The following is a 27,950-nucleotide window of genomic DNA, read 5'->3' on the forward strand; positions in this document are numbered from 1 at the left end:
TAGTTTAATAAAGTTCCTGTTTTCTGTACATTGCTGTCTTTACTGTTCCTTATTGGAATGGACTGGTTTTATTTTTTTTATTTTATATAATGTAAATAAAAAGCAAATAATGTATCAAAAATATAAAAGAATTTGTATGTCTTACATATTTAAAGACATCCAGAAATCTGCTGTCTTTTGTGTTGTGTCCATTTTTTTTAGTGAGTCTGAACACTCAGAAATTCCGTAACACACAAAAGTCAGAAGTTGTTGTGAAAGTCAGTGTGTAAATCATGACTATTTAGGGTCCCAGACTTCCCCCAGAATCCCACTGTACAACTGGGATCCATCCAGTTTGGAAATTGGACTGATCCAAGCAGCAGGTTTAGCTCAGGGTGTGAGAAGTGCTGAAAAGTTCCAGTGCTCACTTAAATATTTTCTTAAAGACATCTTTGCTTGGGACACACTCAGGCCACCCCGAGCAGGGAAAGGGGTGCTCAGCAAATGGAGCAGAATGATTTTAACACACAACCTCTGGGCAAATGGACACATCCCACTGCATTTTCCCATCAAAAGGTCTTTCCCATGACATCAGGTGTCAGGGGCACTTTTGGGAAGTGTCACAAAGGGAACAGAACAAACCCCTCCCTTATTCTGAAGCTACTTCAGAAACACAGATTTTGAAATTTTAGTAGAGATTGCCAAGTGAACCAAGGACAGAAAAAAAGCCTTCTAGACATCTCCACAGCATTCCCTGCCTTAAAAATCAGCAGTGTGAACTGTGCTGAAGAAGTGAAGATGGAAGTCACAGGGGTGTAAACAGGCAGTGCTTGACAGAGTGGATTGACTCCTGGAACATGAAGGGTGAAACATTTCACAGCTCAAATCCAGGGAATAGGTCCTGGCAAGTGTCACTGAGGAAAGCACCAGCACAAAGAAAAAGTTGAGGACCTAAAATCTATCAGAAAAATGGAAAGAAAAGGCACAAGAATCAAACTGGGTGCAAAGAGGCCCCAGGTGAGCTGTGTGCTGAAGGCAGGGCAGCCATGAGGGGTTTATGCAATCAGAGCAGAGGGCTGGCAATGGGAGTGTAGCTCAGGCCTGCTCTCCGGGATGTCACCTGGCCACGAGGAGCAGCAGTGCTCCACCCATTGCCTCCTGCTGGAGCACCAGCTGGGAACGGGCTTTCCAGCTTGGCAGCAAGGCCTCCATGTACACAGTTTTCAGGGGGGAGGAGTGGGCTTCACTCGGTATCGCCTTCTCTGTTTTCCGCTCTCCTTCCTTTTCTGTTGCATCTCTTTCCGGGCTCTGGCCATGGTAGTTGTGATGCACTGAGAATCCAGAAAGTCCAGCAGCTTGGCCTTGGAAATTTTAATGCCATTCTGTTTGAGTTCTGCATGCAGATCAGCCAGCTCAATGGGCTCATAGAAGAGAATCCTGTTGTACAGGGCCGTGTTTGAGCGGATGTAGCACTTTACTGCCTCCAGCTTTTCCTGCTCGCGAGCTGCTGCTTGAGACGCTGGAAACTCCTCTTCCTCCTCCTCAGATGCAAAAGCACAGGTTTCAAATCCATTCACAAAGGAACTAAAGGCAGGAAGAAACAGACCAGAGGTCAAAGAAAGAACAGGCCAACAAGGACAGGCCCAGAGCTCCCCAAATCTCTGATGGTGAACCCTTATGACTTCCCTCTGTGGGATCACAGACCCTGCATTACCAGCTCCCACAAATGAATGAAGAAGAACATGGCAGGGCTTCTGCAAACTTCCCATCCCAGCCAGGACAGTGCTGGTCCTGCTCACCCAGCCCAGATCTGTATGGAAGTTCTGGCTCCTGGCCCTTCCCTTCTGGCATGCCCTGCCAAGGGGTCTGTGCCATCCTCTCCCAACTCCAGCTGCAGGTTCTCAGGCAGCATGGAGTGCTCTGTGTCATTGACCTGCAGACCAGGTATACCAGATTTGGGCCTTCATCATAAGCAGCCCTTTTATGTTCTGAGAATAGTTCAGTGGGAATTAGACTGAAAATCCAAAGCCTATGTCTTCTGTAGGAGTGTGCTGACCTCCATGTGACACACTCAAGGAGGTGGCAGGGCCACTGTAGGCCACAGGGACACACAACTCTGTTTGTCTCATTCATACCTCATCTCTGTCCTGCACCACTGAGTGTTTTGTCTCAGATTTCACTGCCTCACCTCTGTGAACCAAAGGAGATGTCACTTCCATCCACAGAAGAACCTGCTGACTCCTGGGATGCTGGGATCTCCTTGCCATCAGCTGCCAGGGACACACATGGCCTTTCCTGCTCTTTGGCTCCTTCTGGGTGATGTGTCACTTTAGTTCCCTCCTTCGGTGCGTCACAGCCTGTTCCATGGGATGCACCACCAGCCTTATCCCTAGGGAGCACTGCAGAAGCCTTGGCAAGCTGCTTCCTCTTGCCCATAGCCCGGGGGGCGCTGGCACGATTCCTGCCCGCAGCTGCCCCTGCCTTGGGCTGCCTCAGCCGTTTGGCTGGGGACTTCTGTGGGAGAGGCTGGGAATAGGGGATTTCATCCTCAAAGTCAGAGTCCCCATCCCTGTGAGTGTACTGGAATATCTCCTTCAGCTTCAACACCATCTGGCGTTTTGGGAGAGCACGGACACCAAATCTGAAAGAGAGAGGTGGGAGTTTAGGATACAATAACACTGCACTTTCCACTGTCACAGCTCAGTGAGAGGTTCAGGCAAGGAAGTGCAGCTAGAAAAGTGTGATGTGACCTCAGAAAGCACATGCTGGAGCTTCACCATGGTTCCTCTTCTTTCATACTATCTGCCAGCAGGTTCCTCTCACAGAGAGCCATCTGGGCGAGGCAATGCTTACCTGCTCAGTTCCTTCTTCAGCTGTGGAGTCTCCATGATGGAATAAGCTGGCATGGGTGTCACTGGAGTATTGGAGGACCTGTCCTTCTCCTGACAGGAAGGTTCTGCAGCACAGTGAAATTACTGTCATGAGAATCAGTACAGAATGGACTTTAAATGGCTGGTAACTTCTCTTAGTGGCAGAAATCTAGTATTATCTAATAATTGTTTAACAGCAGCTACTTTGTTATAAGCTGCTTTAGTTATTACTCAGCTTCATATTGCACAGAATAGTCAACACTGTTTCCCCCCTCAATCAGGATACTTGGTTTTCATTGACTTTATATCAGACAACAGCTTAAATTGGAGCATATGTCCTATCTGAAAATGAGGCCATTTAGGGCTTTGTTAGAACAAACAACATTTAGAAAGGAGTTACTTTCTAAAACCATGTTGACTGAATTCTGTGCAGTGGTTCTTCTCCCAGGAAGGAAATTTCATAATGAAGACTTGATGCACAAAAAATTGAGCAAATCAAGTTACTGGGGTCTGGAGTTAGATACTGATTTAATGATACCAGTTTACTGATACTGTGAAGCACAGCCAGTCTCACCCATTGTGCTCTAAACACCCCTTAAACTAATAATTTAGTATGGCATAATTAATAGTATATTTAATTAATTATTGTGACATCAATTACATCTATCACTGGTAGGCAGGCTGGAGGCTGTGTTTTGTTCTGTTTTGGTTGGTTTTTCTCTCTCCAAGTACCCACAGCTTCTGCAAGGAGTACTGTCACTACCAAAGGACTGGTGACAACAAGACACACACGGCTACGCTCCAGGAATCCCACACCTAGACAGACTCTTTCCCACAACAAATGACTGCACCTTCTTTGTGCCTGGCCCTGCCAACTGCTTTGCATCAGAAGGCCCAAAGACTCTTTCAGAGCGTCAAGTGAACCACAGGTAAGATAAGCACTAAAATTAAAAACCAGTTTAACTTAGTCCAATAAATCTAGTATCAATACAAGCTCTCACCAGGAGTCTTGACAGGATCCGTCTGAGCAGCCCCTGCTGCAGCTGCCAGCCTTTGAGACAGAGGAATGATCTCTGGCAATTCATCTTCCTTCTCTTCTCCATTCCAGTCATCCCAGATTTTGGAGTCCAGGTAACTGGCTCTGCTGCCCACTGATGAACATGGCTCAATAGGGCTCTTCTCAGGGCAGTGCAAAGTTGTTCTCCTGCCAGCAGGACTTCCTCGGAGAGGGGTGCTGCCCTTAATTCCCTGCACCTGGACTGGGCTCTCCCCCTGCTCCTGCCAAGAGCCAGGGCTGGGGCTGCTGGCCATGCTGGTCTTTGCATGGCTTACCTGGCCAGAGCTGTGGCTGTCACCTCTGACTGGTGACAGATACTCAACATGCCAGCAGTCATCACCAGGGACTGGGGGCTCCTCACACAGCAGGACACTGCTTCCCAGAGAAGGCAGACTTAATTCCCTGTCACTGTCCTCCAGCTCAACCACACTGATGTTTGTTTTATCTTCCAGCGGCTGCTCCTGGCATGGAGGCACTGATGTGGGTAAACCTGAGATATTGGCACATTTGCTTTCTGTGTTGGTGTGGCAAGGGGAGAGGAGAACTAGATCCACTGGAGAAACTGGAAGGGAGTTTTTGAAAAAGGATCCTGCTGCTGGGCTGCTGGGTGGGCTCCTTTCACTGGCTGAGCTCTCCATAGGCAAATGTTTGTTTGACAATGTTGTTTCATGAACTTTTATTAAATTTCCAGTCATTTCATGGTGACTATTACCTGCTGCTAAATTCTTTGTGCTGCATTTAGATCCTGGACCCTTTAAAGAATTAATACTTGTGACCTGAGTCTGTGTTGAGAAGCTTCTGCTTCTGCTCAAAACTGGTGTTCCTGGCACAAGCCAGGAGCTATCTGTCCCTGGAGACTGAGCCTTTTCATGACTGAGCCTTTTCCCAGGGCTTGGGTTTGGACTCTGTTTGGTCTCTATACAAGCACCAGTTTGTCTGCTGAGAGAAAATTCAGAGGACAACTTTACATCACCACGTACACACACTGTGTCTTTATTGCTACACGAGACCTGGGCTGATCTCTGCTCTGTTTCAGGGACTGATGAGTTATGGTCAAGTTTTGGTATCTCAGGACCTTGTTTTATGTCTGTACACTTCAGGTGCCCAGGGATTTCCATTTTCTTCAGAGCAGAGATGGACGCCGGCAACTTCTTGTCTTTTTGCAACTCCATTTCATCATCATCAGAAGACAAAACAATAGCGTCACCCTCATGGATCCCCTGAGCTGCAGCATCCTGAGTCCTGCCTGGTGATGACAACACTGGGACAAGTGTGTGCTTGTTTGATTCACTGTGAGGAAGCTCTGCTGGAGAAACTGTGATCTTGTTTCTTGATGCAGCACCCATCTCCTTGGCTTTCTGGGAGTGTATTTCATCAGATGGGAATGATTTCTCCTTTTTGTTTTGCTTTGGTGTTGAAACATGTTCCCTGGTGAACTTTCCCTCTGATTTTGGAGATGCAGGTGAAAAGCCAAGAGCAGGAAAAAGGGACACATAAGACTGGTGACTTGGACTCCCACAAAAACCATTCTTACATGGACAGCAGTCTTTCTGTGACTTCCTGAACAGAAGTGAATCATTAAGATCAACATGTTTTTCACTAGGGGACTTTCCTGATTCTCTGGTAACTTCTTTCACTGGGGAAGGCTCATAGTGATCCCCCTGAGAGGCAGAAAACAAACGTTCATAGCTGTCATTTAAATTAGTATCACCTTGGAAACCAGGAAAGTGCTCTTCACAGTGATCTGCCTTGTCACGTGAGACCTGAGGCAATTTGGAATCCTTCACACACTCACATTCCCCAACAGCCCCTCCTTCATTAGCACCATGAGATGCTCCATCCCATTTCTGAGGTTCACTGTGGTGAGGCACAATAGTGGTCTGTGGATCATTCATGCTCTTGCACCTATTTATATTCCGCATCTTCTCTTCTTGAGCAGACAAGTCACATTCAGATCTTTCCATGCCGTTGCCATCCCTCAGATCTTTGAGGCTGTTGCTTACTGAAGCAGGTTCAAGTCTCTTTACCTCTTCCTCCTCAGGTTGCTGGTTTGTACCTTGGGCTGCCTCAGTGTCACTGTAGATGCTGTAGTGTGCTCCTTCACTCACCTCTCTTTCCCCCTGAGCCATCTTTCTCTGAGTTGCAGCAAACTCGTAGATTTCTTCCAGCTCCTGTTCACCCACCTCATTGTCATCTTCCTTCTGGCACTCAAGGTTCACCACATCTACTTCTTCCTCATCTTCACCCACCCACACTGACTTCAAGAGGTCATGGAAGGTCTCAGCTCTGTCCTCAAAATCTTCATCATCCCTCACAGAGATAAGATCATCTTCTGAATCCACTCCAGAAGACACCTGGCTCTCTCTAGCATTGTTTTCACATTCTGCCATCAGTTCCCTCACACCAAACCTGCAAGGATACAGTAGTAACATTAGTATTTCCCCCTCCAGTATTTTATTCGTAATTTGGCTGTCAGATCACTTTTGTGAGCTTTGTAAGGAATTTACATGAGGATGCTGAGTTGAGTTTCCTAAGATGTGCAAGATCCAGTACTCTCCTAAAATTTCAAATACCCTTTTCCAGGTGCCACTCACATGAAAGTATCAGGCACATTCTTCCTTTTCCGTGTTTGAGACTTAACAGCTACATGATTACACTAAATGCCCTCACCCATGGGCAATGGGAAAGCCCCATGGAATGGTTGGGGCTGGATAATATCTGCCATGTGCAAGATTTCTGGCTTTTTGGAGTCACAGAGCAACTTTCTACATACATGTGGCACACCCCATGTCCCCTCCCCCATCTCAGCAACTGCTCCTGTTTCAAGCTCTTAGTGCATGCCTAGGACCATGAGTGAGAGCATGGCTGACATGGCTGACAGACTTTAAAGTCTGAGAATCCAATACATTGTGCTAGTGTTGATCAGATGAAGTGAGAATCACATACAGAAGTTGTGCTCATCATCTTCAACATCAGCTGCCAACAGACATCCTAAGACAAAATGTTCAGCCAAAGGCTGTTGAGCACATACTGAACGTAGAAACTCTCACATGGGTGGAAAAGCTGAGGGCAGGATGTCCTTACATGCGAGTTTCATTTAAGATGTAGCAGAGGACCACGGAATTTGTAAGCTGCTAAAACTCCAACAGAAGATCTCAAACTGGCATCTGTGTGGCTGAAAGCCTGAGGGGATCCAACACATGCTCAGGATACATACCTGGCAGCCAGAGCCTGCAGCTGGGGCCACAGCCCAGCAGGGATGTTGGTGTCAGCAGCATAGAGGTACCGCAGGAAAGCTCCCACAGCCTCGGCTGACACATCGCTCAGCAGCACCCGGCGTGTCGGCGCAGCCCCATCCTCCTCCACCACCAACCCCTCGCTGTGCACCTAGGGCAGAGAAAGCAAAGTCTGTTTGCTAATAAAGCAACACAACACCTACACTGATCCTTGTTCCCACTAGCTACTTCCATTTGCCCATGCCCTACTGCAGGACCAGGATGCCGCGGTGGGGGAGTTACGCAGAGCTCTGTATGGACAGGCCATGTCCTTCCTGACCCTACAGCTGTAAACTGTGATGGACTTCAACTACTTATCTTAGTCACACATGTAAAAGGTGGTCTTAGAGTTATCCACTTAGTTTTGGAATCAAATGACTTCCCAGAGCACAATTTCCAGAGTTATCTACACCTCTTATAAGGGAGTTTCATCTGGTCTGTTTTGAATTTACCTGGAAGCTGCACAAGAGCAGGCTGGAAGCTATTCAACCTAAAATGCTCTGGGAACAAAAGAACTCCTTCACCAGCCTTGCAAAAAGAAGTCAGTGCAGATACCTCCAAAGCAAGAGTGACAAAACCTCTGTGTAGATTATTTTAAAGTACTTCCCAGAATCTTACTACTCTTTGCTCACACTTCCCAGCCTGGGTGACAGACAGGACACACCAAGATGGACAAAACAGGCTGTGCTTGAACAGGAACAAAAATTCAAGTGCAAGAAGTACTTGGGAAGCTTCCTTCATTGCTCATGGGTGGAATGCAAGGATCCTTGACTCCCCATTAAGTACCTCAATAAAGTACCACATCTTTCACCACTTTGTCAGAATCTGTTATGGTTTCCTAAGCTGAAAAACCACTGCAGGTGCAGAGGCAGTTGCCATTAAACCCAGCAGTGCTCTGTGCTGGCTTGGGGCACTGGCTGGCTGTGGGAGGGGCAGCCTGGGCTCTCAGGAATGCCACCAGCACTTACAGCCTGAGCCGCCGCTGGACACCGTGAGTACAACACGAACAGGTGGGCGTAGAGGACATCCCCACTGTCCACCTGGAACTGGACATCACTCAGGTGGGGGTTGTTGACCATGGCACCAAAATCTTGAGCCAGCACTCTGAGAGAGGACTAGGACACCAAAGGAACATAAAGACAGGTGTTAGGTTACAGTTGTCAGACACTTTCCCTGAAAAATACGAAGGGAGTAACCCAGTTTATTAGCACTGCTGAGCTGTGGGCCCCAGCCTGGACACATCACCTCTGCCTCCTGAAAACAGATAACCATCACCTTTATGAACTTCAGGTCTCCCACAGAACAAGCAGACAAGTTTAACAGACATTCCTGCTTTGTTTTCCTCTACGTTTTCACAGCCTGGCCATTGTGGAGAAAGGGCAGTAATGCTGTATTCTGCTGTACTCGTATCACAGCACATTATCACCCTCAGATCTGTACCACACGTTTCCGGCTGTGGTCTAGCCACAGCCTATAGCTGGCCTCTTGATCTACTGCCTCCCACCGCGTTTTTAGGAAACTGTAACTTCCACTTCAACAGACTTGAACTCAATTCACTATAATTAGGGTGAGAAGAAAGAGGATGACTCAAGAGGGGGTAATGAGCCCTTCTTCTCTTTCCACTGTCTAGCAATGACAGCTGAGAAGAGCAGCCCTGCAACAAGGGGCTCCCATAAAATAAAACAAATGTAGTCATCCAGTTCAAAGGAATTTATGAGCATGCCACTGAAACCTCTTTTGAAAGTTCCACTCCATTTTAAAAAAGAAACACAACTTTTATTATAATTCCAGAACCCTTGCTAGAATTTTGGGTAGGGCTGGGTTACCTGTGGCTGGTTATGGTGATGGCAAGGTCAGGCTTGGGGTATGCTGCTGAAGACAGCAAGGATAGCAAGACAGATCCTCTGGAGCTGCTCCCAAGCAATCTCCTGAAGACTCAGATCTCTCCTAGTGCTGCAGCCCTGGAGGTGACTCTGGAGTGCTTCAGGGAAGTGTTAAACACCCTCAGCTCATGGCTGGGTTGAGAGACTGCTTGATTGTATGCAGAAACCAGTTTATGGTTAACACCCTAATCACTGACCTTGTACTTTTCAAACCTACTGCAGAGCTGAGGAACTGCAAATTTTATTCCAGTGAACATCTGCAGGAGATGCAGTTCCACCTGGAACAACACAGATCTTTATTTTCTTAGCAGGTTTCTACATTAGCAGTGGGCTGTGGAGAGCCAACCTTTCAACTCACTCCAGCCAGCAGGAATTACCAGCACACACCGGAACGCTTCTCCCAGCCTTCATAGGTGGGCTAGGGAACATTCTGCATGTTGTGGCAATACTGTGGACTGATCTCCAAAGGGAAGACAGGAAACTCAGTCTGGAAACTAAACTGATTCTTCTTGCTTTCTTATTCTTGGCAGGTGGGATACCTGTGAGGCAGCTCTGGGGATGCCAGCAAACACAGGCTCCTGATGCGATGTTCCAGGCAGCGAGCCCAGAACAGCTTTCCTGCTGATGCTAAAATTATCAATCAAGAATGGGGAAATTAAACAAGGCCAGAAACCTGTCTGCTCCATCCTCTGTGCAAGGCAAAGAAACTGGCCAGAAGACAGCTGGGCTGTGTTTGGAGAGCATACCAGAATAGTCTTTCCTGCTGAGGAGACCACTGAGATTGGACCCCACTGATGCGACCAAGGGCCTTCAGCATGGGGCATGTGTTACCAGTGCAATGGGTGCATTTGCTCTATGTGCTTACACTGTTTGTGCTCCTATAAAGCACAAGTCTCTCTCACTGGCAATCCAGCTCTTCAGCAACACTTCATTTGCTCAGGAAAACTATCATGAAATCAAACTGAATCTGAATAAATGACCATACTGGTTTTGCTGGGAGCAACTGAGTTTTAACAAGTGTGAGAACAGTTTGTGTACTGCTCGAGACCTCTAGTTTAATAGAAAAACAAAACAAACAAGACTTTTTTCCTGCTAAGGATAATTTTTTTAATATCCCCAAAGAATATCTAGAGCTTCTATAATAAGTAGCTGGGATGCTCAAGTTTAATACTGATTCCCACCTCAAGGAATGGTTTCCTTTTAGAATTATCTTAATCCTTTAAGCACAATATGAAAGTATCTTGTCAGGGCATTAAAATTTATCTAGCACCAAAATATACTTCCTTTCACGGCACAATTATTTAACATCAAACAAAAGATAGTCAGTTTCATCAGACAAAGTGGACGAACTTGGTGAGAAGATGAGTTAGTTTTATTTTGTATGAACTTCAATTGAACAAAACTCCATCCATTCATGGAGAATTACACCCTCTGGTGCACATGGGGTAAGATGGCATCTACAGAGCACCACAGGTTTGATAAAAAAATCATCTGTGCTCTTGTGGGCATTGATGGAACACCCTAGGTGTGCTGATCTCACCTGTGTCCATAATGAATCTTCATGGTGAATCTTAAGCAACTCTGTTTACACAGAAAGGAATGGGAAACATTGCACACTTCTTTGAATTGCACAAATGCAACAGCTTTTTTATTGTTATAGATGAATATATAAAGAGAGGAAAAAAATGGTTATCCTTACTCTTTTACTGCTGCTCCTGAGGAGGCTCTTCTCCTTGGATGGGGGCACAAAGCCACTATGTGGAGGATCACTGGGAGTCAGCTCTTCTCCTCAGGGAAGAAAATGCACATCACAAATCACATACAACTTCCTTGTGAGACAGAATGATCTACAAACTCCTAACAGGATCCTTGCTGGGAAAGCTGCGAAGACCAGGCTGGCTGGGCTGAAGGCTCAACCTCTCCCTCATGCCTTTTTGCAGGGTTTGGCTCTGGGCTGTGACAGGCTGTGGGTACCCAAGCGCCATTCCACTATTATTTACATACATGAAAGGCCCAGGGATCATTTGCTGCAGTTCAGCAGGGAAAGTGAGGAATATTATATCCAAGTGTAAATGCAGACAGGTGAGCTTAGGAACCATGTTCCCTTTCACAGATGAACAGGAGACACAATAGATTCTGCTGAGGAGCCACTTTAGAGATATCATTGCCCATGAAATGTGCAGTTGTGCACCACATGCAACTCTGACTGAGGACATTAGAGAGTTGCCCACAGAGGAATTCCAGGTGTTGTTAGGCACAGTTAAACTCCAGGTTTGTGTAATCGATGTCCAACACATAATCATCTCTCTTGTGCACCTCTCTCATCAGACTGTCTCAAGACCTGAAAAGACAGTGTACATAACAGACAGCTGTCCAGTGAATCACTCTGTGAATAATGGAATCACAGACTGCTTCACATTTACAATAATGTAAATAATGGAATCACAGACTGCTTGGGGTTGGAAGAGACTTTAAAGCCCATCCAGTTCCACCCCTTGCCATGGGCAGGGTCACCTTCCACTATTCCAAGTTGCTCCATGCCCCAATGTCCAACCTGGCTTTGAACACTTCCAGGGACTCAGGGGCAGCCACAGCTTCCCTGGGCAACCTGTGGCAGGGCCTCACTACCCTCATAGGGAAGAATTTCTTCCCAGTATCTAATCTAAATATACCCTCCTTCAGTTTTAAGCCAATCTCCCTTGTCCTATATGTCCTTGTGAAAAGTCCCTCTCCAGCTCTCTTCTATGTCCAAGATAAGCAGGAATGAAGATTTTGCTCCAACTGCTGAACACATCCAGGCTCCCTTCTGGCAGAAAATGCTTTGATATCTTTAATTTTAAAATCAAATATAGTATCTGCCGTCCAGGAGTTCTCTTAAAAGCTGGGATTTTGAATCATTGCAGAACTATCAAGGTGATTGTACATGCATCTTATTGCAGGAAAATGTGCCCCTACAATATCACCTCTTGGATTAACACCAACAACCTATGGGTGCTGCCATGGCTCTCTGACTCAGCCCAGCCCAAGTCTGGCTCTGTGCAGCTGAAGGAACCAGAGGCAGGGCTCACAAAGCTTCCAGAACTCACCTGGCTGCTCTGCTGCTTGAACATGGCCAGTATCAAGGTTCCACTGAGTAAGGGTGAGTCCTTCCCCAGCCAACTCCACCAGGGCCTGCAGGGTCTGAACATCCTTCTGGCTTGGGGATAAAAACTGCCCATCTCCTTCGGGGCCTGGCTTGGATTCATCAGAAGTTTGGCCTCCAATCTTTGTGCAAGTGGGTTCCTGAGAACTGAGGTCAGGCTGAGTTTGCTGGGATACTTGTGGCTGATGAGATCCTACTGATGGCCGAAGGTTCTTCTCTGGCTTATTCTGATCAAATGAGGAGGCAAAAAAAGATACCAGTAAATGAGGTCTTGTTTTATGTATTTGCAGAGCTCTGAGTACAGTCTCTACTTCATACTCCTGAAACATCTGTGAAGGATCACAGAGCATTTCCCAGGTACAGGGGATTCTGAGGAACAGCTCTCTGCAGCTTTATGAAGGACTCTCCAGAAATAAAACAGCTCTGAACAGAAGAAAGAAAACTAGGATGACAAATTCAGAAAATTTGGTTTCTTCAGGAGCATGCCTGTGCAAGCAACTGCCAAGCAGGGAGAAAGGATGAGGATAATGCTCCCAATCCAACATCTAAATATTACATTATAACTGGAGTTCCTGGCAAAAGCCACAGCTGAAGCTCTCCAGGTGCTTCTGTTCTGAGTTCTGAAATGCTTTTGCAGTTACGCGTAACTACATCAAACTTTCACCTTGGAGTGGATATTTTCCAGGTTTGGTCTCTGTTTCCCAAAAAAAGAATTTTGCTTTTTTGTTTCTAAGTAAAAATGGTTCAGCTATTTCTGTGAATGGAAATAATCAAAGGAAAAACACACTCTTGCCACGATTTTAAAGACCTTCCTGCTTTTAATTTTTAAACTTCTCTGGCAGTTTTTGGCTTGAATCAAAGGTCAAAACTTCCTAGAATGGAGTTCCTCCTCTCCAGCCTCAACCTGCAACAAGCCAGAGAAACATTGGGCTTTGACTAGGGAAGAAGTATTAAATAAAGCTCCTATATTTGCACAGTAGTTTCTGAACAGAAGCACCAAATACTTCTTCAAGGGAAGAAAGAGGGAAGGAAGTGATATCCTTCTTGGAGAAAAGAGACTAAAAGAGTTTTGTCTGTTTATGTGGGCACTTTTTATAAAAATACAGAGTATTGGAAGAGGCAGATTCAGGTGGAAACAAAATGAAAGAGTGGAACTGAGACCTGGATCAAAGCTCACAGGCACCAGGAGGCAGTGGGATGCACAAGGAAAGCCTGAATGTAAATGGCTTGCTGTGCAACTCCAGGCACTCCCACCTCCTCTGTGCTAGCAAATACCAGGTTTCAGTTTAAACTTTTCCCCCCAGTCCTTGCTGAGTGCAACATGGGCAAAGCTCACACTAGAAATGACCAGAGAGAAGTGCCAAGTAAAAAAACAAGAGTAAAGCTGCTGTAAACATGTACGAACTAATGCCACAATAGGCAGGATCAAATCCCTTCACTCAGTACTCTCTGTTCCCATCCCTTTTATTTTCTGAAAGCTAAAAAATCATGGTAACATGAGCCTTGTTCTCATCTCCAAAAGGCAGAAATGAAATTTCAAGGTCCTCAAATCTGACTGTGCAAGACCAGGACAGAACAGGTCACTGACAGCAAGGGTGCAGAGAGAAGGGATCACTTATTTACATTCGAAATGAAGAAACAAAAGGGATACAGGAAAAGTATAAAGAACTAGGGCACACATAAATCAGAGCAAGGACAATAGAGCACCCACCTGCACAGGCTTCCAGGGAACAATTGGAGGGGTTAAGGCTGCAGTGTAGAATAATTCAGGGTCACAGGGTCCTGTCAGAGCACTGATCTTCCACAAAAAGCACTCCTTGGCTTTGGACAATGGCATGAGCCAGCTTGCTTTTCCAGATTCATCCTCCAAAATCCTACTGATGGGCAGCTGAGGGGTGGGAGGGAATTCCACCTCTTCTGTCAGCAGCATAGCCACTCGCTCCTGGATCCTCTTGCGGACCTTCTCCGGGTCCTGGAGCAGCAGTGGTGGAGGGGCAGTGGGGCCTTTTCTACGCCTTTTTTTCTCTTTAAAAAGAAAAGGAACCCAGATAAATAAACAGCTGAACACACAGGGCAGGGGAGATCAACACAGCAGATTCTTCAGTGCTGTAGTCAGTTGTCACACAATGGTTACAGAATTTCGGCCATGACTCTCTGGAGGTCTTAAATGTTGTGTGAGCAGAACCAGGAGCAGCCTAAGTAGGCCTTTTAGGCCATCTAGGCCACAGTAGCGAGACAAATGTAAGTCGTGCAGACAGGATAAGAGCAACTTATGCTGACAGGACAGGAGCCCAAGGACAGACCTTGGGGCTTTTGGGGAAAGTACCACAGAAAGTACCATTGGGAACTTGTAGTTGAAAGGAATTCGAAGTATCCAGAAATAGCAACAGTGGAATTTGAATTGTATCTTTTGTATTTAGCCAATGAAATAGTGCCTAAGCAATTGTAACAATATATAAACCACGCTCGCTGAAAAATAAACTGAAGCTTGCTTATCGCTCATATTGAGTCGGTGGTCTCGCTTCCCCTCATCGCAGTCAGTGATGACCAAGAGTCATGAGAACACTTAAGACTGTGCAGGTAGTCCAAAACCTGACATTGCCCTTGTAGGAGAAATACACTCTGGAGAAGACTGACTCCTCCTCACACTGCTCTGCTGCATTTTGGGGGCCTTCACATCTCTACCAAATCTCATCATTATGGAAGTCACTGGTAGCCATGCAGCCTCCCAGCCCCATGGAATGGTGCCAGCATGGCAGTGCTGCACAACAAAGGCAGGGAAAACCACCAACAAATCCACGAAGGACTCCTTTTCTTGTGTTCCAGTCATGGCTGATAGCAAACCACAGGTCACACAAATGCTGGGCAGCTTTCATTTGGAAATCCTGTGTCTTTCTACCTTTGCCTTACTAATGCCCAACCCCAAATGCAACTGGGAATACTTATGGGGTGGAGCAGACCTGAGCAGGTTTGTGAAGAGTGAAGTATCCCCTCTGTACAGCTCTCACCCCAGCAGTTGTCTGCCTTTCTAAACCCTTCTGGACACTGGCATAGCGAGGAACCTGCTCAGCAGCATGTATTGGACACACATGTCCACTGCAGAAAGGACAAAATTATATGAGTTAATGATGAAAAAGTTGCATTAATCTAGGAGGAATAGGAAAAAAATCTGCTACAGGAGAAATAACAATCAGTCATCTTTTCATGTTGTTTCCTCTTGCTTCCACAATTTACAAGAAACCACAGCTTAAGAATATTTTACAGATTCAAAACAACGAATCAGTGAAAAAAAGCACAAGATTACTAAGGGATTTTACTGAAACCCATGGACATCCTGCAGCCACTCTTGACTGTGTGTGGATACTGCACATTGCTGAAGCTCTGACAGCTTAAATAAACCAGAAACAGGGCTGTCATCCTTTCTGTATCCAAGCTTTGGTGGAGAGCAGCCACATTACTCCTGCAATAACACAGCCTCAGACACTAACTCGCTGTAACACATACCTGATCCTGGCTTCCATTTGATTGGGAAAGCAGCCACTGGTTTCACATTTGTAACTGATTTTGCTTGTTCCTGCTTTTCTTGCTCCAACAGAGAGCGTGACATTGCCATGGCAACCTGCAAATCTTCATCCTTAGGCTCCATTTTGGCCCTCTTCTGTGTTTTCTTCGAGTCCTCGTTGGAGAGGCCTTTCCGCTTTGCCCTGCTGGGCTGATTGCTGAAATCCAAGAATGCAGCAGGAGGCTCCAGTTAATGTGACTGGATCAGAGACAACAAACACTGAGCACTCCAGAGCAGCTGCTCCATTTACTCAGAGAGATTCCCATATCAAGCATAACCAAAACCACTCAGTACTTTCTTTCCTAGTAGAGAGCAAAGGATTTCTTATCATTCATGGAACCAACAGCAATTTAAAGAGGTCTTATTTTGGGATGGTAAGAACAAGACCACAGCACAGATGTAAGCATCTGCTATCTCTACCTTGAATGATTTTTTCTACCAAAGGGGAACAAACAAGTTAAAGCAGGGAGAAAACCAGATCACCAGGAAATGCTTTCCCACTCCTTTGCTTCCACAGGGAACAGGCAATGGTCCTTCTTTGGCACAACAGGACTTATGTGTCCCTCTACAAATTCACTCAGGCACCACTTGCTGCACTCTGAAGAGTCTGCTCAAATCCAAGTGATCAGATGCAGTTCTGCACCAAGCACATTCCAACACATCACATCTGCTTCCTCTTTGGCTCGGGGTGAAAGCACATTTCCAGGACAGCCATGAGCTGAGGATCTGGCACCACAGATCTCAGGAAAGGCTTCACACTTGTACTCTGTGGCTTGCTCAATAACCTCAAAAACATCATTCAACTTTACTGACCAATTGCCTCACCGAGCACAAATCATTCTGACAAACCACTGGAAGGTTATTTACTCCCCACTTTGCTCCTGCCTGCTGGCTTTTAAAGTCATCCACCACCTGACCTCTTCTGACGGAAATTAAGATGATTTCTCTGACTGCCACATCCTCCTCACCTGGTACCAGGTCTACTTGACCTGCTCTGGGCTTAAGCCCCCTCAGTGTGTGAGTCAGCCTTGCATTTACTGTCCATCACCAGCTCTAACACCTCTCAGCCAAAGGAAGCAATCAACATCTTGTTTTTTTCCTACCAGCTTACCTGGGACACTGAAGAGCTGTATCACCAAGCGTGGCCACCTGCAACTGCACTGCCTGAAGAAGCAGATTAGGAGGCACATCCATCTCCACAGCACAGCGTTTCAGGTGATTGACTCGGCTCTGTGGCGTTTGGAACTGCTTCCCACAGATGGGACATTCAGGGACTACTGGTTTGCTGGAGGATGACAGCTGTGTTTTTTCCATCTCATCCAGACACCTGGGAGAAAAAGGCAAAGCTTACCTATGGAGACTTTGAAAGTGTCCACACTAAGATTTAAGAATAATAACAGAAAGCACAATCACTTCTAATATCTGTAACAACCAGGAACATCCCCTAAAGAAACAAGAACTATGCGCACACCACTGTGATAAATGTGGCATGGAACAGTTACATGGAGATTATGGTCTCAGAGGCATATTAAAAGCATGATTACATATTAACAGTTCAGAAAGCCTGACTCCAAAAAGCATTTCTGGCATACTGTCACTGAGGTCCAGCCTCAGTCCTCTCAAGCAGCACTAGATGTGTGAAAACAGAAACAACAGTAACACCTTGAAAGCTGCAGGTGCAGACAAGCCTGACCAGTGAGTGCCACTCAGCAACACGATATAGGACTGGACAATTTACATCACTCCTGCTTTCTGAAAGAGCTTGAATTAAGAATTTGTGATCATTCAAATGTGCTGTTTCTGATACTTTCTCAACAGAGAAGCACAGAGTTTTAATTTCCAAAGCGCTGTCTGTACATAAGATATAGTGTTTGATATTTACCACTAAGGAAACTGTTGAATTAAGGGCAATAATTTCAATTGAGTCATCTTTCTGAATCATATGGCCTTTCCATCAGCAAACAGCTCAGATACAGTGGCACACCAGATGACCTTAGATGAATTTTAGCAAAACAGCAAATATGACTTTGTTGGCTGAAATCAGATCTCAACATTTGCATTAGGGAGACATCATTAATAGGATCACAAGTTCCTTTACAATGGCAGCTCCTCTGCCACACTGCTGATGAAAGAAGCATCAGCCGGGCCACACACATGCAGAAGTCCTGCAGGGCAAGACAATCAGCCTCTACTTTCACTTCAAAATGACTTGTTAATTTAAGCCATAAAGGTCAAGGCCATTATACAGAATCCCTGCTCCTGCTCCTGCATTTTTCCATGGCTTGGGCTGAGTGAGGAGCCTGTGGGGGACTGGATGGAAAGGACAGATACTGCTGGTGTTTCACCTGTTGACGTGCTGCTCTCGCCGCAGTGTGTTCATGGCTGTGAGATCCTTCTGGCAGATCTGACAGAAAAACAACCCTGCATCCTCCAGACTTGCCAGGGCTTCCTCCTTGGATTCCTGCTGGAGAGCCAAAGCCAGAGCACCGTCGTGTTCCATGGATGGGAGATGGTAGGTATCTGGCAAAGAAGGCAGAGATGATCTAAGATGGAAAACTAAATAGTGTATGGAAGGTGAGAAGCTGTTGGACTTGTCATTACTGGCTTATTAAACTAAGACACACACAAGTTGCAATCTTTTTCTCTTGCATCTTCACATCTGATCTCTCACGAGGAAAGGTACAACCTGCTCCCTTCAAACACTCCAAGACTGCACCAGCCCAGGAGCAGGAGGTGGCTATTTCCTCACAGTGTATCACATGTCAGAGACAATAAAGGGTCTGTCTGGCTGAAGTTTCAAGCAAGAATATGGAATTTTATACATCAAATACACAGCACATCTTCATGTCCATACAGAACCAAAAGGGACTTGATTTATAAGGAATCAACAAAAGTAAAATGACTATGAATTCAATTTATCTGCATAGAACATATCACCTCAGAGAGTGCCTAGAGATCTATGAAAGATGGGGCTACCTAAGAGCTGCCTAACACTGTCCCAAGAGAAGTATGATCAAGTTCACTGATCCTGTTGGAATTTCAACTTGTTTCCAAAATAAAAATTATTCCTCTAGAATTTACATGAGGTTAATTCAGCTGCAGAGAAGAGCTAGGAAAGAAGTACGGATAATCCTTTAACAAAGTTTTCTCAGAGATCTGGAGTGATTTGCACACCAAGCTACTAGGCCAGCTGGGAACAAAGCCCTGGGATCTAGGACTGCTCCTCAGGCAACCATTCTCACCAGCCACTCATTCCGCATGTACCAGAGCCAAGAGGAGAAACGTACCATCCTCAGGAGGGTCCTGCTGCTGGCTTCCAGCAGGGAAATCTCCACTGGCTGCAGCCTTTGGCACACTCCCATCCGAGCTGTGTTTCAGCTGCTCAGGTGCCACCCTCTTGAACTGCTGCATTCTCTCCACCACCAGCTCTGCCACACGCACCTTTGGGGTGGGTGAGGAGCAGGTTCCTGGAGGTGTGGCAGGAAGGAAGGGTAAAGTAGTCTGGGAACAGCCACTTGGAGGATTAACTAGAGGGGGAGAAAACACCAGACAGTTTTACCAGACAGTTTTAAACACACACTGAGAGTATTTGGAGGCCCTTCCCTGACAGCAGCCTGGGCCATGCCCAGCTCTGCAACAGCCATTCTTAGAGAAGTGAATTTGTTAAAATATTACATAACTTTATACCCAATAACCACAGTAACAGCATCAGGCTTCTGTGCTACAGGGGAGTTTAGACACCTTTGTATTCCCTTTAGACAAAGGAACATTAAGGGAGGCCTTGCCTGAAAATCACCAGCGAGGACTAGGTAGGCAGTCCCAGAGCCCTGCTCTCACAGCACTCCCACCACACAATGTCCCATGCCTGACTGATCTAATTTATCAGTTTAAGGACTTCCATCACTGGTGACTGCATTCTGGCCATCTTGTTTAACAGCTACTGAAGGACTAATCCTTTATGAATTAATCCAACACCTTTCTTGACTCATTCATATTTTTGCCCTGGACAACATCCAGTGACACTATATGTCACTATACAATGAAGCCCTGAATGAAAAAGCACCTCAGTGTAGTCTGAGCTTGCTTCCTGATAATCTAAGAGTGTTTTTCACAGTTCTGATGCTGCAAAAAACAGTGGGTAATGACTGGCCAACACATCACTTTGTACCAAGGCTTCACCTTACTGAGGGACATCTGCCTGCCTGCAGCACACAACACACTCCTAGATTAAACCCCTATAAGTGTAGGTGGAAACACAGAGTGCAAGCCTGCTTCCATCAGTGCTGTTGGGTGTCCCGTCCCGATGGATTTCTCAAGACCTTCACTGAGCTACAGAGTCTTTTCAGTCTTGGCCTAGCTTCTGTTTGAACGATTTTAGTTCACTCACCTGTCAGAGGCCTCTGGCTACACTCAGTGGTCCCCGTGCTCAGCTGGCTGGTAGGAAGAGGGCTTCTTGCTCCATCCCCTTGTGCAGTCTCACCACTACAGGCTGTAGCATCACTATCTTCTTCATGCACCAGTGTTTGCTCCTTTGGACCCAAATCTTGAGGCAAGTTTGTCTCCTTCACTGCTGGTAAGGGATGATGGGTTTGGCTCTTAGCAGCAGCTTTGCCTCTTCTTAATTTGCTTCGTGTTGTGGTGCTCTTTGACCTGTTCTGAACCTTCTTTGATGCCTCAGCATCCCCAGCCTTTTTCTTTGCCTTACTCAAAATATTTGCCCACAACTCTTTAAAATCATTGTCCTGTTCATCCATTGGCTTTCCAGTAATGCTGTGGCCTACGAACACTGGGAGGACTGGAGTGTGGGGGAGACACCAGAATCAGTTCAGATTTGCATCAGCCCTTCCAGCACCTCAGAGATGTCCATTCTCCAGACTCCAACAAGGTCCCCAGAAAGAGTGGGCACTTCCAACAGTTCATTCTTCCACACTAAATTCATATTCAGCAGAGCATGCTTTCTCTCCAAGTACCCCACCTGCTTTCACAAGCTGATTCTTCAGAAGACTGTGGACCATAGATTAAGCCCCTCAGTTTGTGCAGAGCATGTGTAGGATCATCATGATAAGCTACAGAGCTTCAGAGAGACATTTATGAAAGCCCTTAAACAAAGAAAGAAAAGCAGGTGGTCATGCAGGATGGTACAGGCAGATGCACTGTGGGACAAAGTGTAAATTGCTGAAAGAGAAGAGAATTTGCATGAAATACTAAGATTAGAAACAGCACATATTGACCCCAAACACTGTCCCTGTAATTGTACTACAAACATGCCCAAGCCACATTAGTAAAGGAGAGGAAAAATTTTAAAACAGGTATCTGATATGGGGTAGGCTTTTGTCTTAGAGCTCTGGATTTGGACTGTCCTTTTGTTATACACATTCCAACTTATATAGCACAAGACAGGTGAATATAGTAGGAAAAAAAACATCCTTCAGCTCAAGCAGTGATTCTGGAGTGTTAAATTTTGCTTTGAGACAGTGCAGTTCCAGAGAGGAGAGCCCAGACTCATTTTGAGAAGTAAATAAATGGAGTTTCCGGCATTTCAGAAGGGGTTTTGGGACAAGTCAGAGAACAATTCCATTAAACTTGTTCACCTTTTCTCTCCTCTTACTTCCACAGTTGCTCACTTAGGATTAGCTCTCCTCCTCATGCTGAATTCTTCCCCCGAGTACTCAATAAACTATGGCAGTGACCATGTTTCACAAACTGCTGTCACATACACAAGGTAAACAGACTAAATAAATGGTATTTTTAAATGAGTTACCTAATCTTTTCAGCTACAGCAAGAACAGCAGTACTAGGCAGGGGTTACCTGGAACACCACTGGGTACAATGTCCAGATGGAAATGACATCAGCTCCCAGGCAACATTAAAACTAGAGCTCTATCCTTACATATTTTCATTGTCCTCTTCTTCCTAGTCCTGAGTTCATGATGGCTCTAGCTATTTTACCAGGGGGTTTATATTGCTCCCAAAATCTATTTCTTCCAAACCTAAACCAGAGTGTTTCACTTGGAATGGCAGCTGCTGTGGTCCAGTTACTCCAGTATAGCTTTGGGCACAGAAAGACTCAAAAGGCAGGAAAAACACATGGAAGATTGTTTTCTCAAATGGCTTGGCTGCAGACATGAGAGGCTGAGGAATGCTGGTTACACACTTCCATGGGTCAGCCTTTCCTATAAGCAATTACAGATGTCAATGGATTTATTTATTTTAAACTCAGGCTTCCAGACCAGCAGATGATTTTGCTGTGAATCTTGGAGTAATTTTCTGTTAGAGAGAAACTGAAGTTTTATGTAGCCAGCTCCCAAATGTACTTTTCCTGGACAGAACACTGGTGTAGTTATCACTGTAAATGGACCATTTTCTTCTAAGGAGGAGACAGCACGTGGAGAAATCCCAAATCTCACATCCTATATGGCTTTAAATACCTCTCACAGACACATCTGTACTGCTCGATTATTTATGGTGAGTTCCTCATATTAAACTTTGAAACAGATCAGCAATTTTGCATTTGCTATCAATGTTCAGAGCCCCAGGCAGATCAGATTAGAACACATGTGATGCAAAACTAAGAATTTATCTGTGTTACTCCTCCCCTTCCAGACCTGCACAGGTTCCTGTTCCATTCAACATCCCAGTATTTCTGAAATTGCTGCTATTGCTGCCTCTAACAGCCAGCTTTGGTACCAGTTTATTGAGCTCAAAAAGTAATGGCTTTGAAAATAATTTCTTTCAGTATAACATTCAATTTATTTTGGAAGACTTAGGACTCAACAAATCACAAATAAAATAATCAGCATCACTTACCTATTTGCTGAGATGCCAAATCTATAACTCAGCTGTGCCCTTCAACTAAACATGGATCAGCAAAATGGTGCAAAACAGGACCAGTAAGAATCCAAGATGGAACCTGGAAAATGGAGGGAAAAGAATGTATTTAGTGTATTTTGTACTGACTTCTCTTGATGATCATTTCCACCAGTTCAATAGGTACCTGAAAGGGAAGCTATGAAATAGCTGGAGAGGGACTTTGGACAAGGGCCTGGAATCACAGCACAAGGGGAAATGGCTTCACCCTGACAGAGGACAGGGTTAGGTGGGATATTGGGAAGACATTCTTGGCTGTGAGGGTATTGAGATGCTGGCACAGGCTGTCCAGAGAAGCTGTGGCTGTCCCTGGACCCCTGGAAGTGTTCAAGGCCAGGTTGGGTACTGGGGCTTGGAGCACCCTGGTCTAGTGGAAGGTGTCTCTGCCCACCATAGGAGGTGGAATGAGATGATCTTTAAATTCCCTTCCAACTCAAATTATTCTGTGATTCTATGATTTAAAAGTATGCACCTATTGTATGCCTTGTATTTGCTGCCTTGTAATTACTTAGCTAAAATCATAAAACCCTTAAAATCCCCAAACAGGTAAAAGATCTGTTATCCTCCCACATTTTGGAGCAGCCTTTCTTTTAACCCCTGAGAGTGTATTTTCACTAGCAGTCCAACCACTTGACATTCTGTCTTCTGAGCTCTCAAGTACAACATTTGGGCCTGCTCACTTGCTGCTTTAAACTGTCTGTTCCAGGAACAATTTTCCTGCCATTTCAGCCTCCAAGAATATGTCATCACCGTGGCTACAACAGTCCATCAGTGCTAGGCAGGCCTCAACAACTTGTACCCAGCAGATACTTTCTCCCCTCCTGAGCCCCACAGTGGTGCCTCAGCACATCTCCTCCTCAATTCCTCATCTTTAAAGAAAAATTCACTTTCTACTTCCAAAACCAGGAAAGTGCCTTGGAAGCAACTTCTTGTTTTTCACAAGAAATGCTAAGGGAAATGGGATTATTTAACACTAGAAAGTGAGGCAAAACCAAAACCTGTGTTATTGTCTGGGGTTCCCAGCACAAGAAGGACATGGACTTGCAGTAAGTCCAAAGGAGGCCACATTTCTTCCCCACCCCCTCCTCCATCTTCACCTCAGTCTTCAGAAATTAGCTAATTGCCAGGGCCTGTATGACCCCAGGCTGCTAATTACAGGGTGCTGGCAGCAGCAGGATGATGGGATGTACCATGCTGGGACAGCACTGGAAGTTTCATCACCTTCTTCTCCTTTGGTGGAAGCTGCGGCCCAAAGACCTGAAGGTTGGTGACAAAACTTCCAGTCAAGCCAGACCAAATACTGCAAAGGAAAAGAATTTCTGCAGTGTTTGTTGTGGCAAACACACCAGGAAGAGGTCCCTAGGGATTCTTCCAGACCAAATCCTGTAACAAAAGGTACCTGATGGAGAAGAATTTACATGTCAATAGCATGACTTCTGAAAAAGCACATTATCCTCCATGCTTTTAGGGATTCTGCACTAGAGCCTGTTCTCTGCAGGTTCCTGCATTAGCCAACACCTTTATCAATACTTTATAAAGACATGACATTGCATCTGTACAGTGCAGAGTCTCTGTGGTTGCAGAAGTGCAAAAAATTGAACACTGAGGACTGCAGGGCTTGTTCTGTGAGGAGAGAATATAAGTGCAAAACAAGAATCCAAAGCAGGTACAACTCTCTCGTCCTGATCTCTGCCAGCTTCCCTGTGCCAGAAAAGGACAACAAAACTAGATGTGGAAAACAGGAAATGAGAAATTAACTCAAATCTCTATAAGCAAGGAAATGATAGGTAGCAAAATCATACCGAGATTCCAAGGAGCAATCTTAGCAGGGATCAGCAGCAGTGTCCACCTGGCACCACCCACTTCCATACCTGATATCTCTTCAGTCCTCACATTTCTGCTCAAGCCTACACCTCCTCCTGCCAGCACCTTGTTCATATGGCAAAGCATTTCAGAGTCACTAAAAAATCTACCACATTTCAGAAAGGAATTTTAAATCATTACTTACACAACAAAATGTCCTTCTACCAACACGTCTCCAGAACAGAAAATTCACTCTACACCTCCTCTGGAAGGATAAAGGGGAAGTCAAGAGAAAAATAAAAACTAACGGTCGCTCAGGTGCAAATGCTCCTGGTTGTATGCAAACACAGCAGCACACAAATCACAGAGAGGCAGCTGGTGATGCAAAATTCAAACTGATTTGACTGAAAACAACAACAATTTATTAAGAGAGAAATACAATTGATATTAAGGACTGAATAAAAATATTTCAGTAGAGGCCCCAAAAATCAATAAAGAGAAAAATACTTGCTAAGAACTCACTTGGTTTTCAGAGAGAGGAAAGTAATCAGAGTGATGATAAACACAAAGATGTAAAATAATATCATGGTGATTGAATTGGATTGCACTGAATATAAACAACGAATATAAACAATGAATATAAACAATTAAATGTATTAAATCGAGGAGGTAAAATTTACCTTGTCAGAAAAAGTTAAGGACTTTCAAAAAAGATCTTTCTTGGTGTACATGGAAACCACGAAGAAAAACCTACCAAGGCCACTAAATTAAACTGTGGAACTGTTAATCCTGAAAATACGAAATATTCCTATAATATCCATCTCCTGATGGTGCTGAAAGCAGCCTATTTTAGGCGCAATCCAAAGCACACCGAAAAGCAGCTGCTGAAGGTGTTTCTGTCAACAGAATGAGATCACTTGCAAGCAGAAGTCACTGTGATTTTTCAAAAAGGACAATTGGGGAAGTAAACACCCATCTTGCAGACTGAGCTCAACATCAGGCTGATAAAGAAATGGCTTACATGGGAATTGATGAATAAAGAAGGATAATAAAATTAAGCCAAATCAACAGAGTTTATAAAAACCCAGACCTACATTCAGCTAATACCTACTTAATGAGAGCTCTCTGTGTTATCAGAGGGGTAATTCTTCTATAAACCATTAAAGGAGTATCAAGGGACAAAATGATTAATTAAAATCCTACAAAATCAATACAAGGCATTTAAAGTTATTAAAACGTAGCTAGGTAAGTCACAAAATGCAGCTGTGAACAGCTGTCATTGAGCACTTACATTTCTAGTACCACCCCACAGAGATTAACTCTCTGCCTGTCCTGTTTTTCTGTTCTTTAGCTTAGGAAATGAGCTGGGAGAGACACCAACCACCAGGATCAAGCTGTCAAAAAAGGGAACCATTGCACAGCCCACCATTCTTCCAAACCACAACGTGGCCTTGTCCCAGGTGTCTGACAGCCTCAACAGTGATAAATGTGACCATGCCAACCAACTCTGTCATTCTGTAGATCAAGAATGGAGCAGTCAGTGGTATTTGTGGCAAGAAAACAAACTGAATAATTCATGGAAAAGTGAAAATAAAGACAGGTAAGAACACTCCCATGTTAAACATTCAAGCCATTTCTTTCCAAGAAGACAGTGTTATTCTGAAGGGCACATTCACTTAAGATCAGTTCTAGTGATTTTTTCCCCAAAATCGTGTCTTCTGATTTGTGATTATGTTGAATCCAAATACAAAGTGAAATTAAACTAAGTATCTTGAGTTCTCCGAAATAAGAAGATGCACATTTTGAAAAGGTGTCTTCAGGTGGTCTGATGGTGCATCTTTTACACTAACACTTCATTAATCTGTAAAAATTAGTAACTTGCTGTCTTCTCAACTAAAATCACACACGAGAACTACAGTGAACCCCACAACACTCTGCATGTAATGAAAATTGACCCAGTGGGAAAAGCAAAGGCTCAAAAGAACTTGAGGTCCATTTTCTTCCAAACATAAAACTTGCGGTAACAATTCTTCTGCTTTCTGTTTCCAGTCTGCCTCTATCACACTCATACTGGTATCCAGAAAACTGTTCTAATCCAAACACCAAAATCGAAGGGGAAAGAAGGGACCAGGAGAGAGATGAAGAACAGGATTTTGAGCAGGCAGGAAAACCAAGCACATAAGGACCTTTTCTGTAGTCAAAACAGGGGCTGTACCCAGCCTGTGTTTTTTGAGAGTTCATACAGAGCCAAAAGACTGAGCCACAGACAATGTCACTGTCTTTGGGCTTTACTGGAGTCAAACTGGTTTTGCCTAGCTGTAGTTTTAGCTTTATCTAAAACCTGTATGATTAAAATAAACACCTCTGTTTCTGCAGGATCAGGGACCAAGTGCTGTCAGTAAGGCAGTGGACAGCCTCCCTTCGAGGCAGGTCCACATCACAGAATTATGGAATGGATTGGGATGGAAGACACCAAAAGGCTCATCTCATTCCAACCCCCTGCCATGGGCAGAGACACCTTTCATGGGCAGGGACATCTTCCACTATTCCAGGTTGCTCCAAGCCCCATCCAACCTGGCCTTGGACACTTGCAGGGATCCAGGGGCAGCCACAGCTTCTCTGGGCACCCTGTGCCAGGGCCTCCCCACCCTCACAGGGAACAATTCCATCCCAATATCCCATCTGTCCCTGCCCTCGGGCAGTGTGGAGCCATCCCCCCTTGTGCTGTGAGTCAAGGCTCTTATCCAAAGTCCCTCTTCACCCTTCTGGATTTGCTGCTCCTCGTGCCCCTCAGCCTGGAAACAACAGACAAAATTCCACGTTGCTAACGAAGCAGCAACAGACACATCAGTAGCACTGCTTTGACGCTCTGCACGTTAAATGTTTCCAACGAATCCTACCGGCTGTCAGCGCCTGCTGGAACCCTGACATCCTCTGCTCACCCTGAACTGCTCTGCCTCTGCTTTATCCCTGAACTTTTGCCTCGGTGACGCCACGCTAACACCGAGGATGGAGGTTCACCCTTCAGCACTGTCTGCCCCAGGCGCTGCCCTGGGCTGCACTCCCGCGGCCTGCGCTCCCCTCAGCCCCACAGGGACCGCCCTGCGCTGCTCGGGACGGGCGATGGAGCTGATGACGTCATGTGGATGACGTCATACTAGTGATGTCATGTCTGGCGTGATGCCAACCCCGGGGTCCAACGCCACCGCCTCCCGCCACCAGGTGGCGCCGCGTCGCGCTCAAGGCGCGGACGTAATGACGTCACTGCCACCCGCCCGCCAGCCGCCGCTGTCAGCGTTCCTCTCCCGCCCGGCCGCCCGTCCCTGCCCTGGCCGGGCCTGGCGCCCCCGCCCTGCCGCCCACCGACCTGTCCGCCGCGGCCCGGGCTGGCAGCCGTGCCCGCGCCCCACCGCCACGGCGGGGAGCCCCGGTGCGCGGCCGGAGCGCATGCGCGGGGTGCCAGCCGTGTCCCTCACCTCGCCGCTGGATCGGTGCGCATGCGCAGGGCCGGC

The 27,950-nt window shown here is 45.7% G+C and overlaps 1 protein-coding gene across 8 annotated transcripts; it reads right to left on the reverse strand.

Annotated features, from left to right (window-relative positions):
* Positions 1-30: 30 nt before the first annotated feature.
* On the reverse strand, positions 31-27,950 carry SLX4 (SLX4 structure-specific endonuclease subunit). 8 transcript variants are annotated; one of them, XM_085075040.1, is made up of 16 exons: positions 27,806-27,950; positions 22,576-22,678; positions 20,156-20,772; positions 19,056-19,295; positions 18,114-18,288; positions 16,880-17,095; positions 15,711-15,925; positions 13,918-14,231; positions 12,151-12,433; positions 10,764-10,852; positions 8,150-8,296; positions 7,124-7,293; positions 3,851-6,315; positions 2,833-2,935; positions 2,168-2,620; positions 31-1,563 (listed from the first exon to the last, which is right to left on the reverse strand). In XM_085075040.1, the coding sequence occupies exons 3-16, from the start codon at positions 20,520-20,522 to the stop codon at positions 1,203-1,205; spliced, it is 5,598 nt and encodes a 1,865-aa protein (XP_084931166.1). In that variant the 5' UTR covers positions 20,523-20,772; positions 22,576-22,678; positions 27,806-27,950; the 3' UTR covers positions 31-1,202. The 8 variants fall into 8 exon arrangements, with proteins under 8 accessions (XP_084931166.1, XP_084931165.1, XP_084931164.1 ...); XM_085075039.1 differs by having other exon boundaries at positions 20,156-20,867; XM_085075038.1 differs by having other exon boundaries at positions 20,156-20,921.

Source organism: Lichenostomus cassidix, chromosome 14 (genome assembly GCF_008360975.1).
Source record: "Lichenostomus cassidix isolate B80296 chromosome 14, HeHo_3.0, whole genome shotgun sequence".
NCBI classification, from domain to species: Eukaryota; Metazoa; Chordata; class Aves; order Passeriformes; family Meliphagidae; genus Lichenostomus; species Lichenostomus cassidix.